This window comes from Leishmania martiniquensis, chromosome 26, assembly GCF_017916325.1.
Source record: "Leishmania martiniquensis isolate LSCM1 chromosome 26, whole genome shotgun sequence".
NCBI lineage: Eukaryota > Euglenozoa > Kinetoplastea > Trypanosomatida > Trypanosomatidae > Leishmania > Leishmania martiniquensis.
Genome location: NC_090161.1, coordinates 917,501 through 932,814, shown reverse-complemented (window position 1 = coordinate 932,814; position 15,314 = coordinate 917,501). Strand labels below are relative to the sequence as shown.

The following is a 15,314-nucleotide window of genomic DNA, read 5'->3' as shown; positions in this document are numbered from 1 at the left end:
GATGGTCGTCTGGAAGGCGTTCGTCTGTGACTCGAGGGGGCCACTGATACTACGGTGAACTCGTGCAGCCGTGTGGACTGCAGGCAGGTCCGGTCGCTGCCGCTGCTTCTGAATGCTGCTCCGATGCGACGTCGAGACACTGCTCCTATCACCAAGACGGCCCTCCTGACTGGCTGCTATATTGGAGAAGAGGAGTGAACTGGAGGGGTGCTTCTTCACCACGTTGCCCTCCAGCGATGGACCGGAGGGCTGTAAGGCGTCCAGGTCGGCCTCACGATACACCACCAGCTGGTAGCGCGACACGGTGCGAGAGCCGGCGAGCAGCAAGTCGGCTCCTGTTTGGCTGCCGGCTGGTGGCAGAGCGGCCGCCGGAAGAGTTGCTGCCTCTGCATGCTCCGGTAGCGCGGGCCCAGAGTTGGTGTTGGGGGGTCCTTCTGCAATGACCGCGGTGGACTTGACGTCCTCCGTGAATCCAACAGCCGGCACTGGGCGGTGGCGACCCCAACTGAGGTCCACCGCATCTTTCGTGATGTTTGCCGTTAGCTTCACTGGGTGAAGCGTGGTGAAGACGACCGCCTGCGACCACAGGCCCCAGTCGCCACTGCCGCCGTAGCAGGGCTGCAGCGCGGCGGCGTACTCGGTGCCTGGCTGGAGCTGGGACAGGCGGTACGAGGACGTCAGGTATCCCTCCTGCATGGGTGCCGTTGTGGGGCGGCACTCCTCGGCCGATATCTCGCGCTCGAGTGTGCCGTGTCGCGTGGAGCGGAGGACGAGGAGGTACTTCGTCGGTAGCGCCGGTGCGCCTAAAGCGGTACCGGCAGCCCCTAAAGAGCCCCCGCCAGTACCGCGCAAGTCGCCCTCGCTCCGCTCCCACGTGAGCTCCGCGTAGGTCTCGCCGGCGCTCGAGACTGTCGGCGCCAGCAGCTTGAGAGTGCGGAATGTGCGCTCCTCGCTCCAAAGACCCCAGTCATTGGTGGCTTCGCAGCAGGCACGGACGATGATGGCGTACGGCGTGTCGGCAACGAGGCCGCTGACGCGGTAGTGCGACGTGTCCTTGCGGAACTGCTTGTCCACCACAGCCACTGAAGGTGTCTTCTCCGTGTTGAAAACGCACAGGTGGTACGCGAGAGAGCCGGGGTTGCCGAGCTGCACAGCGCTGCTCGAGTGCGGTACCGATGACGAGGCGGAGACTGGCGTGCTGCTGGCGCTCTCGCCACTGCCTTGCTGCGGATGTGGCTGTGACACGGCGGCACCCGTCGAGAGGGCCGCTGACGGCGCTGCCGTTGCCCCCGCCTGCTGCTCGAGCCGCTCCGCGTACTCCTCCGCTGTCTGCGGGGGCCGAGACCATTCCACATGGACGGACTGCTCGGTGGGCATCGATATCACCACCTGGATCGGCTTCAAGGTGGCGAAGCAAGCTGTCTCGCTCCACAGGCTACAAGCCTGGCTAAGTCCGTCACCAGAGCGCACACGCACTGAGTAGAGTGCGTTCGCGTCGAGGTGCCTCGCTGTGTAACTCGTGCGTGAGGCTTTAAAGCGCTTGGATATCTGGTAGTTGAAGCCGACGCCAGAGACCTCCAGCTGGTAGGAGCCGTCCGCCTCCTCTTCGTCCCCAAGCACAGCCACCTCGCCGTCAGGCAGTGTGAGCGGCTCGCGGGGTCGATGCCAAGCGATCGTTGCACACTCCTCGCCAATGCGGCTCACCTCCACCTGTAGGCACGGCTGCGTAATGATGTACACCGGGCAGCTCCATCGGCCCCACATCTTTTCGATACAGCACCGCACCTCTACCTTGTACAGCGTGTTGGGCTTGAGCGTCTTGTTGAAGTAAGACATCTCCGTTGGCGCCATCAGCTCGTCCAGATGCAGCGCGTTGCTGCGGCGGCTCGGCTCCACCCCTGATCCATCACGCACCAGCTCATCGATACGCAGCTGGTAGTTCTGGACCGGCTTCACGGGCATGGCGCGGCGCACAGGCAACGGTACCGCGAGTGGGTCGCGAGCCCAGCGGATCTGGAAGTACTCCTCACCCACCCGCTCCACCGAACACACCATGTCGCGCAGCGTCACCACGTACTCGGAGTCACTCCACACACCTGGAGCAGCCTTCGCCTTCTCGATCGACTCACGCAGTGCAGCATTCATAACGATGTGGGTTGTCTGCTCGTAACGCTGCAGCGCCGTCGGCGCGGTCGACAAGAGCGACGGCATCGCCACCTCCTCTGTCGGCCTCTTCTGCTGCTCCTCATCCGCTGCACTGTGGCCGGTGTCCTCGCCATTGCTCCTGCTCCCCTCCTCCGTAGTGGAGACGGAGTTGTGCGCCGTCGAATTCGACGCCGCCGATGTGATCGCCCGTTCAACTCTCGCAAAGCCGTCGCGTGGGCGATACCAGCGCCGCACAGAGAGGCGGTAGCGGTGATTCGATAGCAACTCGCGCATGACGCTGTAGCGCTGATTCGCGTGAAAAAATACGCTGCGCCCCTCGATGTCGCGGCGCTGGGCCACCTCTCCTTCCTCATCGCCAAGGGGTACGTCGGTGTAATCGCGAAATCGCACCTCGTAGCACACCGTCTCCTCCACCTGGCCAATATGGAGCGATGCCATGTTGATTGTATTCGCCTTGCGCTGCCAGCTCGCCGAGACGTAGTCCTCGCCTACGTCTTTGATGTCCATGGCCAGAAGGTTGTATGTGCCACTAAGTACAACATCGCTCCACGGGCCGCACTCACCGCTCTTGTAGTGGGCGCGAGCGCAGATGAGGTAGATCGAGTCAGGCTGCAGAGAAGGCACCGTGTGCTCGCTCACGTGCCCGGGTACCTCGATCGTGTACTCCTCTGCCTCGTCGGACCGACGAACGGAGATGGTGAAGGACTGAATTGATGTCAAGACGCTGCAGTAGACGGCGCCGACATCGGCAGGTCGGTCATGCAGACGGAAGCGACATTCCTGCTGCCACACGCGCGACGCGTCTGGTGAGTCCGCGCTCAGCTGGCTCGGCGAGCCCGTCACTGCCGCAGCGTCAGCGCCGTGTGGCAGTGGACGCTCTTCGTTCAGCGCTTTCTCATCCTCTTCATCTTTCCCATCCGCGCCTGTGAGGGCGATAGGGGCGCTGCCCCTGTGGCCATCTGCACGCGTCGCAGTGGCCGCTGTGCTTGGCGTGTGGCGCAGCTCGTCTGGAGCATCGCGAGACCACTGCAGACGGACGAAATCTTCGCCGACGGTGGCGATGCTGCACAGAAGCGGCTTCATCGTGTAGACGCAGCGCCCCTCCGACCACTCGCTCCACACTCCATTGCAGTTGACGGCACGCACGTACAGGAGGTACACACTGTTCGGAGAAAGAGATCGCACCGGCAATTTTGCGACGTTACCGTTAAGGTGCGTGTCCACGAGCATCTGCGGTGCGGCGTGCTCTGTGACATGATAGACACGCGCCTGGTACTTGACAGCTTCACGGTCGCCGAGGCGCACCGCTGGGCGACCGCGCACTCGAGACGAAACGCATTGCATCGCCGGCGCCCCGGTCGAGAGAGACACCTCCAACGGCGGTGGCGAAGCGACCAGCGCGGCGTTCGTTTCCGCACGAGCAGCGGTGGCGAAGGTCTCGCTGGTAAGGTAATGCTCAGGGCATTGCACAGGGCGACTCCAGCACATCTCGACGGTGCTCTCGGTCACCTCGTGCGGATAGACAACGAGCCGCTTGAGCGTCACAAAGGTCAGCACAGGCGACCAGAGGCTCGCCTCGCCCGCTTCACTGAAGGAACGAACTCGCGCGACGTATACAGAATCCATTGCCAGCCCCGTCACGTGGAGGGCGCCATTGGGGGAAGTGGACTCGATTCGGGTGGAGAAAGCGAAGTCGATCCCCGCTCCGCCGCGCACCTCCAACTCGTAGTGCAGCACCTTCGATGTCGGCAACGTCAGCACGACGCCTGCCTCTGCCGCCGCGCTGGGCCCGCTTCCATCTGCGCTGCTAAAGGTGCCGCTGCCCGAAAAGGGTGCAGAGAAGCAGCTGCTCCTGGCGCCGCCACGACCGACGACCTGCGGCGCTAGCGAAGCCAGCGATAATCGCCCCCAGCGCAGTGAAACATAATGCTCATCGATCACGTCCGCGGAGAGGCTCAGCTGCGGCGTGGTGATGAAGAAGTGCGGCGCCGACCAAGGTCCCACCTGTCCACCGGTCGTCTCCGCCATCACCTGCACCTGGTAGACCGTCTGGGGATGCAGGTCACCGAGGTGGTACTGCAGGTCCGTGATGGACGTGATCCGCTTCACGAGCAGGTAGTGCTGCCGCTGATGGCGTGTCGACCTGGCCGCTCCACCAGTGCGCTCAACGCGGTCGGGCACAAGTCCGTCGTGCAGCTGCGGGTGCGCCTCCGGCGGCAGAGGGCCGCCGCGCTGGAAGCCGAACGCCAGCGTGCCTTCAAGATCGTCCACCTCGGCGGCTCGCGGCTTCTCTTCCGTCAGCGTGGAGGCGGCGTCGCGGAAGGAGTTGTTCGACATACCGACCTCATTCATGCTCATTGAGAGTGACTCTTCGCCGTCCGAGGACGGGTCAGAAGAGCCCATCGGCGAGGGCGGGCCGTGAGCTGAGGAAGATCTCGCCATTGGTGCCCCACCTGCAGAGCTCGCGCGAAGCGGCACCTCCTCCAGCCGCAGGTAGAACCCCGTGATCTCCGAGTTGTCCTCGAGCACGTGCATGTCGTTCTCGTAGTCGATGCGTGGCGCCCGGCGTCGCCACGACAGCCTCGCGCTGCTCTCCTTCACCTCCGTCACGGTCGTCTCGATGCTGGGCAGTGTCACGCACGAGCACGCGGCTGACCACAAGCCCCAGTCTCCCTTTGGATCCCACTCCCGTACGGCGATAGTGTACTTCATGTCTGGCAGCAATGCGTCAATCCGCAGCACGTTGCAGGCCCGCATGTTGCGGAATTCCTCTACCTCTTGGCCTGTGATGGGGTCTTCGTGCGTAATGCGGAGCTGGTACGCTTGCACCTCCTCCGTGTAGCGACTGCTCAGTAGGGTGTCGCGCTCGTCCAGCGGAGAAGTCGGCTTGTTGTCCAGCCGCCACCACTGCAGGTCAACGAAGTTCTCGCTGATGTACGTCATGTCGAGCTGGATGATGTTGTGAGTCATAAACTTCAGGGGCGCAGTCCAGCACCCCCACACGTCATCACCGTAGTATGGGCACAGGATACACACGTACAAGCTGTTCGGATGCAGCCCCGTCGCGGTGAAGCTAAGCGTCGGCGGCGCGGTGAGGTCGTGGTACTGGTCGTTGGGTAGGTAGTGTTCCGCAATGGTGCCCACCTCATCGATCACGCGTAGCTGGAAGCCCTGCACAGGGCACGCCTGGTCAACCAGCAACTCCATCTCGCCATCCGCGTGCTGCTTCGCGCGAGCCGCGGAGAGCCGACGCAGCACTCGCAGCCGTCGCAGACGGTTCACCAGTGAAGCGTACACTGCCGGCTCTAGCACGCTACGCTGCTCTTCAAGGTCACGCTCGGTGAAGTTGTGGAACTCGCGCTGTAGTTCCCGAAACTCTTCAGCCTCCTGCACCACCGCAGCCATTGTGGCTGGGTTACCACGGTACCAATACAGATTGATGTAATGTTCACCGAAGCGGCTCTGGTCCAGCTGGATAGGAGGCAGCGTTTCTATCGTGGCAAATCGGCTCCACGGCTGCCACGTCTCTGGCACAGCGCGCGCGCGGACCCGCGCCGAGAACACCGCGTTCGGGCTAAGTCCCTCGAGGAGCACCTGGGACACGGATGAGCGCAGCTGCACATCGAGCAGGGTGATGGAGCCGGCGGGCGGTGAGGCACTGGTGGCTTGCAGACACGCCGCAGGCTCTGCGTCAGGCGATGTTGGCGTCTGGACCGACTCATCCAGTCTACACTCGCGCGAGTTGTCAGTACCGACGCCGGCAGCCAAGCTGCGATTGCCGCCAGTCCCCACTGAACTGGTGTGCCCACTTCGCTTGGAGGCCGCCATCAAGCCACGTGTGCTGGGCGTAGTCGTCATGCCGCTTGGCCGACCCTGCCGCAGCGTCTCGATGGCGGTGATAAAGGGTAGACACACCTCTCCTCTCTGCAGTGTCACACAAAGCTCATAGCCGTTGCAGTCCGCGTCGCCGATCACGACGCGCTTGGCCTGGTAGTGCCGTATCGTCTCCTCGCGCAGCAGCGCGTTGTGCTCCTCGCGCGCTGCTGGGTCGATCCAGCCAGCCACAGCTGACATGCTTTCTCCTTTGCTCTCCTGCTCCTGAATCTTACGCTTCATCTCTAACAGCTCGCGCCGTTCGCGGTCATCGCACTGGTGCAGCGCGTCGCGCTCGTGACGTGCCAGCAGCCCGGCAAACTTGCCAACGTCTGGCTTCGGCCTGAACCAGCCCAGCCGCGCGGTGCATTCGGTGCGCTGCAACACTTCCACCTGCACGCAGGCCAGCGTCAGAAGCGTCACCTTGCCCGAGAAGCGCGACCAATACCGCTTCTCGCTCAGAGACCGAATGCAGACGCAGTACAGCTCGTCCTGCCGAAGATCTTCGATGAGGGCGGATTGAGTGTCGTGGGTGTAAGTCAGGTGCCGCCGCTCCTCGACACTGATTCCCTCGAGGATCAGCTCGTACTCATGCACCGAGTACTCCGTCTCCACCGCCTGCGAGTCCATCGCCCCTGCCGCTGTGGCGCGTCGCACTACGTCAGAGCCGGAGGAGTCTTTCAGCTTTCCGGCGGCGTCTACGTCGTTCAAGTCCTCCGCACCCCCCGCACGTTCTGCAGTCGAGGAGCGCTCGTGCCTCTCAGCCTTCGAATGGCTCATGCTGCCGGTCCGCATACCCGCTGCACGTGGGCGGCACCACGAAACACGCACCGCCACCTCTTGCACTGCATCAACATGTAGCTCAAGCCGGCTCTGCGTGACGAAGCGTGTCGCTGGGCTCCACATACCCCATTGTGCATTCTCTATCTTCGCCCGCACGCGAACCTCGTAGACGCTGCTGGGGACAAGGCCCGAGATGTGGTACGTGCTGACGCTGCTCGGCACCGAGACGGCATTGTTGAAGGCGAGAGAGCTGTCGCACAGCGCCGTCCCATCCACGTTCAGGCGACGTGTATGGAGCTGAAACTCGACGGACTTTTGGCTGGTCGCCTTCCAGGCAGCGGTTGGCAGCAGCGCCTCCGGGGCTGTGGCCTTGCCATCAGCCGGCATCGAAGGCGCGCCGTGCGCAAGGTTGTCCACGTCCGTTGCCAAGTGGGCGCGGCACCACTCCACCAGACAATAATCCTCGCCAATCTCCTGAGGTATCACCTGCATCTGCGGCACCGTCTGCGCGCAGACCACCTCCGACGGTGCGCCCCATTCCCCGACAACAAGGCGGCCCCCCTCGTCCACTTGCTGTTCCCGCACCGTAATGGCGTAACGAGTGCCAGGCAAAAGGTTTCCAAGGCGCAGCGCCGGCTGCGTCGTCTCGTAGACGCGGGCTCCGTCGACGAGCGGCTCATCTGTCTCATCAAAGGCGGGCTCCGTTGGCATCGGCCGGATTGTAAGTTGAAAATTGTGCACCGCCGCGTCGGATGGGAAGCACAGGTACGCCTCAGGCGGCGTGCTGGGGAACAGCAGCAGCGGGGAGTAGCCCGCCTCGTCGTCACCGTTCTCGCCGTTCGATGCGCCGACGTGGGAAACGGGAGCGCCCACGATACGCGGCGTCGTCAAGAACTGCGCCTCGCCGTGAATGCTCCCTTCCTCGCCGCTGCCGTCGCTGTTTAACCGATCCGAGTCCAGGCCATCGTTCTTGTATGGCCGGTCCACCGCCGCGGCCGTCGTCGCCAACCCACTTCGCGTTTCCGGCCGTTGCCACGCAAGCTGCAGGAACGTCTCCCCAGCAACCTCGACTTTCACCTTGAGAAGCGGGCACGTGGAGACGATAACCGCCGGGCTCCAATGGCCCCATTCGCCGGCACGATTGAGGCCGCGAACGGCAATGGAGTACGTGGCATGAGGGAGCAGACCCTCGACGCGGAGCGCCTGCTCCCCCTCGTCGGCGTAAAGCTCGCGGTAGTCGTCCGTCTGTGGCATGCCGGCAAAGACGCGGTTGCTCGACACACGCAAGTGCCACCGCAACACCCGCTCATCAGGGTGCAGCACCCCTTTCTCATCCACCTGTATCTCCTCCAAATCGCTGGCATCCTCGACGCCCTCATCGTGCGCGTGCCGCGGGCGCGCACCGTGCATCGGACGCGACCACTGTACGTCAACGAACGTCTCGCCGACGCGCCGCAGCCTCACAGCGACAGGCTTTAGCGTGTAGAAGGGCACCGGGTCGCTCCAGAGCCCCCACGCGTCGTACGTGTCCTTGGCACGCACCTGAATCGTGTAGAGTGCCGAAAGACGCAGCCCTGAAAGCACAGCAGCCGTTTCGCGGAACGTTGTCGTGCTCATCGCGGCAACCGTACCGGCGGCGTCCAGTACCCGAATTTCGTACCCGCTAGCAGCACCGTCGACTTGCCGGACCTCGGCTCCATCGTCCTCCTTTATGCACGCCCCCTCCCAAGCCCCTCGCCTCCACTGCGCCCGCACGTAGTCCTCGCCGATGTTCAGCACCTCCAGTCTCAACGGCGGCAGCGTGCGCACTCGGGACTCTTCGCTCCAGAAGCCCCACACCCCCTCATGCCCCTTCACGCACACCCAAACGCGATACTCAGAGGAAGGATGCAGGTCGTTGAGACTGAACCTGCTCACAGTAGGGGCGATGTTGTAGATGACGCTGTGCGCCTCACCGACGCGCTGTACCTTGAAGCGGTAGAGCTGCACGACGTCGTCAGTCTCCGCGATGGAAGCCAGCTGGCGAGCCACGACGGCAGCGCCGGTGGCGGTGCGCGCCGACGTCCTGGCGCTGCCGTTAGATACCCTGTGGCTCGACGGCACCAGCGCCCCGTCCTGCGACGATTCGTCCGGGCCGTATGCGACGCCGGCGGTGAGGCTGCACTCCATCCGCCATCGCGCATCCGTCTCCGTCGCTTTTGGCAGGTGTCGGCGCCACTCGAGCATGACAAAGTGCTCGCCAATGTTGCCAAACGTGACGCGCATGCGCGGCTTGGTGCGGAAGGCCTGCGCCGACCACAGCCCCCAATACTCCGACTGGGCGAAGAGCGCGCGCACAAAGATGGTGTACACCGTGTCCGGCATGAGCCCCCGGAAGAAGAGACTCGTCGAGTCCATCTCCTGCGTGTAGGTGAAGCCGCCCTCACCGATGAGGCACATCTCATATGCGCGGGCAGATATGTTGACGTTGAAAGTTGTGTTGGCGTCCCCGGCGCCGTGGAGGTCGGTGCGACGCGACCAAGACACCCACAGTGAATCCTCCGAGACGTGCTGTACATGAATGTCCATCCCTGGTACTGTTCGCACCTTCTGCTCCTCGCAGCACACACCCCACTCGTAGTTGTCGTTGAAGGTCTGGACGCACACCATGTAGGTGGTTGCCGGGGTCAGGTTGTCGATGCGCAGCGAGTTCGTCGCGCCCTCTACTGTGTACGTGCGCTGATAAGCACCGCCGCTCTCCCGCACCCGCACGCGCGAGGCAGTAATCGCACCTACGCCGAGAACCACCTGCTCTGGTTTCTCGATCTGCGGCGGTATAGACTGCGAGTGCCGAACCCACTCCACGCCGACGAAGCTCTCACCAATGGCAGTGAAGGAAACTCGTGTTGTTGGGACAGTGGCGAAGACGAGCGACGGGGACCACATGCCCCACTCGCCACCTGCCAGCTTCGTGCGCGCCGACACGCTGTACACCGTGTTGGACTTGAGATTCGGCACCGTGTGCTCCACCGCCTCAGTGTTGCTCACCACCTCGGTCTGATAGATGAGGCGATGATGGGCGGCATCGGGTGGCAAAGCCTCGTTGAGGCACGTCGCCTTCGCTTGCCTCGACGCGGTGGCGGCATTGCTGTATGGGGCCTTGGACAAGATTGGCGATGTGACACACAGCATGATCGTCGGGCGCAGCTTCCCATGCGCCAGGATGCGATTGCGGGTTGGTGGGTTGCCGTCGTCCTCCGGCAGGCGGCGCTGCTGACTCGGACGCGTCAGTTGCAGACAGCAGAACTCCTCCGAAATGAGCTTCGCCTGAATGCGCATTGGCTGCATCGTCAGACACCACAGCGGCACACTCCATGGGCCCCACTCCTCGTCATTGTAGTTCGCCCTGAGCTCGATACAGTAGTACGTGTTCGCCTTGAGCCCCGTAACGCGGTAAGGGCAGTCCCCGTCGCCCAGGAAGGTCTCCATGTGCACCGCGTCCGCGTTGTAGACGCGCAGGTGAAACAGCATCACGACGCCGCGGCCCGTGGGGTACTGCTGCGGATTGGCCACCTTGCGCCGCTCCCACCGCACCGTGATAAAGTCCTCCGCCACCTCGTCCGTCGTGACAGCGATCGTGCCACGCGTCAGGATCGAGGCCGGAGCAGACCACAGGCCCCAGACCCCCGAACGTCCACGCGCTCGAATCTGAATCGTGTAGGCGCAGGCTGGCAGCAGCTCACACACTTTCAGCTCCCGCACATCCGCGTCGAGGGTGTACTGCCTCGTGTACTGAGTCGACACCCCACTGATGCGCAGCTCCTGCCCGGTGACGGTCCAGTCGCCAAGGTGCACCTTACCGTCATCGTCGCTGTTGTCATCCTGCGCCGAGGTCGGCGGCTGCGGCTCCTCTGTCTCACCACGGGTCCACGAGACCTTCACGTAGTTCTCGCCAATCGTCAACTGATGCGTTGGGATGCGGAACTGTGGGTTTGTGCGGAAGCGGATGGGCCGACTCCATAGCCCCCACCGCCCGCTCGACGTCGCCGCTCGCACCACGGCGACGTACTCGCGGTCAGGCAGCAGCTCGCCGACGCGCAACGAGGTATGCTCGCTGGGCATGACTTCGAAGCGGACAATGTCGGAGCGGCCGCCGCCGCCCTCGTAGCCGCTGTGCGTGTGCGGAGCCACCGGCATACCAGGTGGCTCCCGTCCGTATACGAAAACGCTGTACTTGGTGACGGACAGATCTGCTACGGTCACGCCGAGCAGATCGGCATCGTCCGGTGTCGCGCCCCGCTGCCACACCAGCCGCACAAAATCCTCGCCGATCTCGTGAATAGTAGCCTTCAAAGGGGCAAGCGTGCGTACCTCTAAGCGCCTCCACAAGCCCCACTGCCCCTGCTCATCGCACGCACGTACGGCAATCGTGTAGGTGGTTGACGGCATCAGTTTGGTTACGGTGTAGCTCGTGTCAAGCACGTGGCGATGCAGCATCGCGTCCTCGCCGGTCTCCACGCAGCCCAACACCACCTCATACTTTAGGTGGTCCCACTCAGATGCCTCACCTGATGCCGCATCACCGCCAGCGCCAGCCGAATCTACGGATGGCCTGCTTGCGTCTGATAGTCCACGGCGCCATGTGATGTGAATGAAGTCCTCGCCGATGTCCCAGACATGCAAGGCAACAGGCTGCAGGGTGCGCATCCGCACTGGCGCCGACAGCTCGCCCCAGCCCTCGAACCCGCTTAGGGGGTTGCGCTGCCACGTGCGGCACTGCACGTCGTACATCGTGTCAGGCTCGAGGTTGTTTACGCGAAAGCCGCGCTGACTGGGGTCGCGCGTGACGCGCTCATTGAGCACAGCCGTCCGCTCGCCACGATCGTCCACTTTGACGACGATGAGGTTGTAGACCGGCAGTGCCTCGGCGGCTGCAGCGCTAGTATCGTCCTCCTTCAGCACGGCTGGGAGAGCGGTAGAGGGCCGGTTCAACGTCAGGAAGTCTTCGCCGCGTTCAAGAAAGGTAAGCGCGACGCTCGGCACGGTCGTGAAAAGCAGCGGCTCTGTCCAGAGGCCCCATGTGCCTTCGATGGCAATGCGGAGCGAGACGGTGTAGCCCCTGCCGGATCGGAGATGCTCGACATTCAGCAGACGGCGCACATCCCCGGTTACCGACGACGGCGATGGTGCGAGGTCGATGGTCTCCGATTGGTGGTACGCAGAGGTGACGTTCTGCACGCGGTACTGCAGCTGGGACTCGTGCGGCTCCTCTCCATCCTTACGCGACCACGTAAAAGACGCGAACGACTCCCCCACGACAGCCAGGGATACGATGGGACGGTCCGCAGTGCGCAGCTCGAGCTGGGCGGAGCGGCCGCCCCACCGCCCCTCCATCGAAAGCGAACGCACGCAAACGGAGTACACCGTGCTCGGGAACACCTCTGAAATCGTGTACTGGCGCACAGTGGCGGGCACGAGGGCCGGCTCAAAGCGCAGCCCAGCGCTCTCGATGGTGATCTCGTACTTGTGAACGGTCGTTTGGGACTGCAGGTAGCCAATGGCGGGGGTGGTATCGTCGTCGTCGCCGTCGTTGCGCGCGTCGTTGAGGAACGGGTCGCCAGCACCGTTAGCCGCCCTCTGCGTTTGAGCTGACGCCTTCGCGACATCCTTCTGCGCGTCGCGGCCCCAGGAGACGGTGAATGTGTCCTCACCACGCGCGATGAGTCGCACCTCTGGCAAGCTATCCGTGACCAGCCGCGTGACCTCCATCCAATCTCGCATCGTTCGAATGACGGTACGGTACCGCATGAGAACAATGTAACGCGTGCTGGACTTCAAGTCGCGTATGGTGACAGAACGGCAGCCGGCCTCGAAGGTGCCGTGGTAGTGCTCCGCCATGTCGGACTCTTGCAGCAGTCGCAGCCCAAAGTCAGGGATGCTGCGCGCCCACTCCGTCGCCTCGGCGTCCGTCTCGCGCGCCAGCCCATCCTCGTTGCGCTGTGCCGCACGGTCCCAGGTGCAATGCACATAGTCAGAGCCAATCTCGCCAATGCGCAGCTTGACAGGAAAGAACGTGGCGGTTTGTATCGGCGTCGACCACGCACTCCAGCGCACGTCGGCGCGGCCATAGCAGCGCACGCGCACGGTGTAACGCCGGCCCGCCTCCAGCTTAACCACTTTGGACCTCTTCGTTATCGGTATCGTCTGTTGAAAGAACACCCTAGCTCCATCCGGCATGGGGCACTCTTCATGAGCGACATCCGCCCAGTCGCCCTCTGCTTCTGCGGCAGCCGCGTTCTCAGTGAGCGGGAGAGACTCGTTGGTGTGCCCGCCGCGGTAACGGCTTGGTGCGCCTGAGGGCGCCGCGGTATCGGTCCTCTGCCCCTCATGCAGCATGGAGTAAAGGAGCAGTTCCCACCGCGGCACGCCCTCCTCCTCGCCGCGCACGGGGACGCCCACGTGGGCTGCTGCCCCGCCACCCGCTGTCGCCGCTGTCATGGCCAACGCCGGGCCAAGCAACGTGTCTCCCGTAGCATTGTGGCCGGAGGCAGCAGCGGCCGCGGCACCTTCGGGCTGGCCGCCTTGCTGCTGGTCCGCCGGCATATCGGTCAGTGCTGCATCCGCCGCTGAGGACATTGGCGCGTCGCTACGCTTGGGCAAGGCTCGCGAGGCGGCAGCCGTCCGCGATGGGAGCAAAGGCGTTTTACCGGCACCGTGGAGGCCACTTCCACCGCCGACGCGGAACACACTGCAGGCGAACTCCCCAAACATCTCGCCAATGCGCACCACTGATGCCTGGCAGTGCAGAAGTGGTGCGCATGATCTCGATGTGTCACCCACGTTAGCCGTCGCCGCTCCAGCTGCCGCCGCGTCGGAGGCAGAGGCGGAGGCGCCAGGCGTCATCTGTACATCGGCCGCCCCGGATACTACGGTATCCGCGACGGTGGAGACGCCTGCCGCATCTGCATGGCGTAGTGCAGTCGCGGCGTCTACGGCAGCAGAGCTGCCCGCAGGCATAAGCGCCCTGTCTCTCCGTGGATAATACGGGGTGCAGGCCAGTCCGTATTTCTGGAGCGGTGGGAGAGAGGGGGCGCGCGCCGAAATCTCAGGCGCGGTGTGCGCTCCGCTGTGACGTAAGCCTATAGATTTTCCTGAAGGGGATGGAGAGCGCAATGGCGATGGAGGAGGTCGGGCACACACACACACACACGCACACTATGGCGCACGCTGAGTAACAGAGGAGGAAGAGAAGGGGAAGAGGGCGCCGATATATATATGACAACAACGCAGACACAAATCCAAATGCCCTAAATCGTTGAGGTTTGCGCGCGTGCACGCATGAGTGAGTGTGTGTGTGTGTGGCCCGCGAGCGGATGCACGTGGAGTGGTGCCCATTGGAGTGTACGAGGGGGGAGGAGGGAGGGAGGGGGGAGCGGGTCAAGGGCACCGATTGGGAAAGGAGAGCAGGGGAGAGCGGGCGAGGGAGACAGAGCGTGTGGTGTGGGAACGGTTAGTGGAAGCGCGGGGGGGCGACCGCTCGACGACAGACTCGCAGTTTCGGGGGGGCCATAGAATGTTTCTATGTAAGTACGCGTCACGCGGAATACCGCGGCGATGTGGCCGAAGCTGTTTTCTCCATGTGGGGCACTGCTGCAATTCGTGCAGGTGTACGAGAGCCGTGGCGACCCTCGCGAGGGAGTGGAACAAAGAGCGCCAACGCCGATGCAGGCGCATGCGCGCCACGTGCGTTGTGGAAGACAGCGTAGAGGGATGCAGAGAGAGAAGTTGGCGCGTGCAGCGGCAACGGCCAGGAGAGAAAGGGTATACTGCACAAGAGACGCACTGCTCAGAGGCTAGCCTCCTTGAGAGGAGAAAAGGGGGCCTGAGCAACAACGAAGAGATGGCCAATAGTGACACGCACGCATACTCTGCGCAAAGAGTAACAGCCGCGCAGTATCAGCAACAACAGCCGCACGAGCGAAAGGGAAGCAGTGACATGAAAGAAGAAGGGGAGGGGGTGAGCGATCGAAGTAACAGCAGCGAGGCAACGGCTCATTCGCGTCGCCACAGGAGCTCGCGACCGCCTCTCTATCCCCCTTTTCGCAATCAGCGAGGAAAGGCAGAGAAAGGGAAAAAGTAGCAGCAGCACAGATACGTGAGCGCCGCTCGCTCTCTCCATTCACAGCAATGAGGACGCCGAGATACCGCCTCTACACAAACCCAAACTCCGCCGCGTGGGTGAGGCATGCCTCGAGGCTGCGCTGCAAGTCTGCGGCGGCTGTGCATGGTTGCAGCAGCAACGAAATGGGGGAGCAGGTGTGCGCCGTCGGTAGCCGTCCAGGCTCGTCCCCGCACTCCACTAGCACCTTCTCCGGCAGCGGTACACGACTCTGGCCGGAGCAGAAAACAAGGAAGCGCGCTAGTTGCAACTCGGTGAAGCCGTTCAGCACCTCTGTCAGCATCGCCCGCATGGACGGAGAGAGCGGTGACATGTCAAGCTCCGCGATGACATG

The 15,314-nt window shown here is 63.3% G+C and overlaps 1 protein-coding gene across 1 annotated transcript in view; it reads right to left on the bottom strand.

Moving 5' to 3' along the window:
- Nucleotides 1-15,011: 15,011 nt before the first annotated feature.
- Nucleotides 15,012-15,314, bottom strand: part of LSCM1_04252 (uncharacterized protein) — a gene marked incomplete at both ends in the record, with an annotated part of 11,928 nt that continues 11,625 nt past the window's right edge. The window contains one exon of the mRNA XM_067321765.1: nucleotides 15,012-15,314. This exon is cut by the window's right edge and continues 11,625 nt beyond it. Within this exon, the coding sequence (XP_067177996.1) occupies nucleotides 15,012-15,314 (303 nt within the window).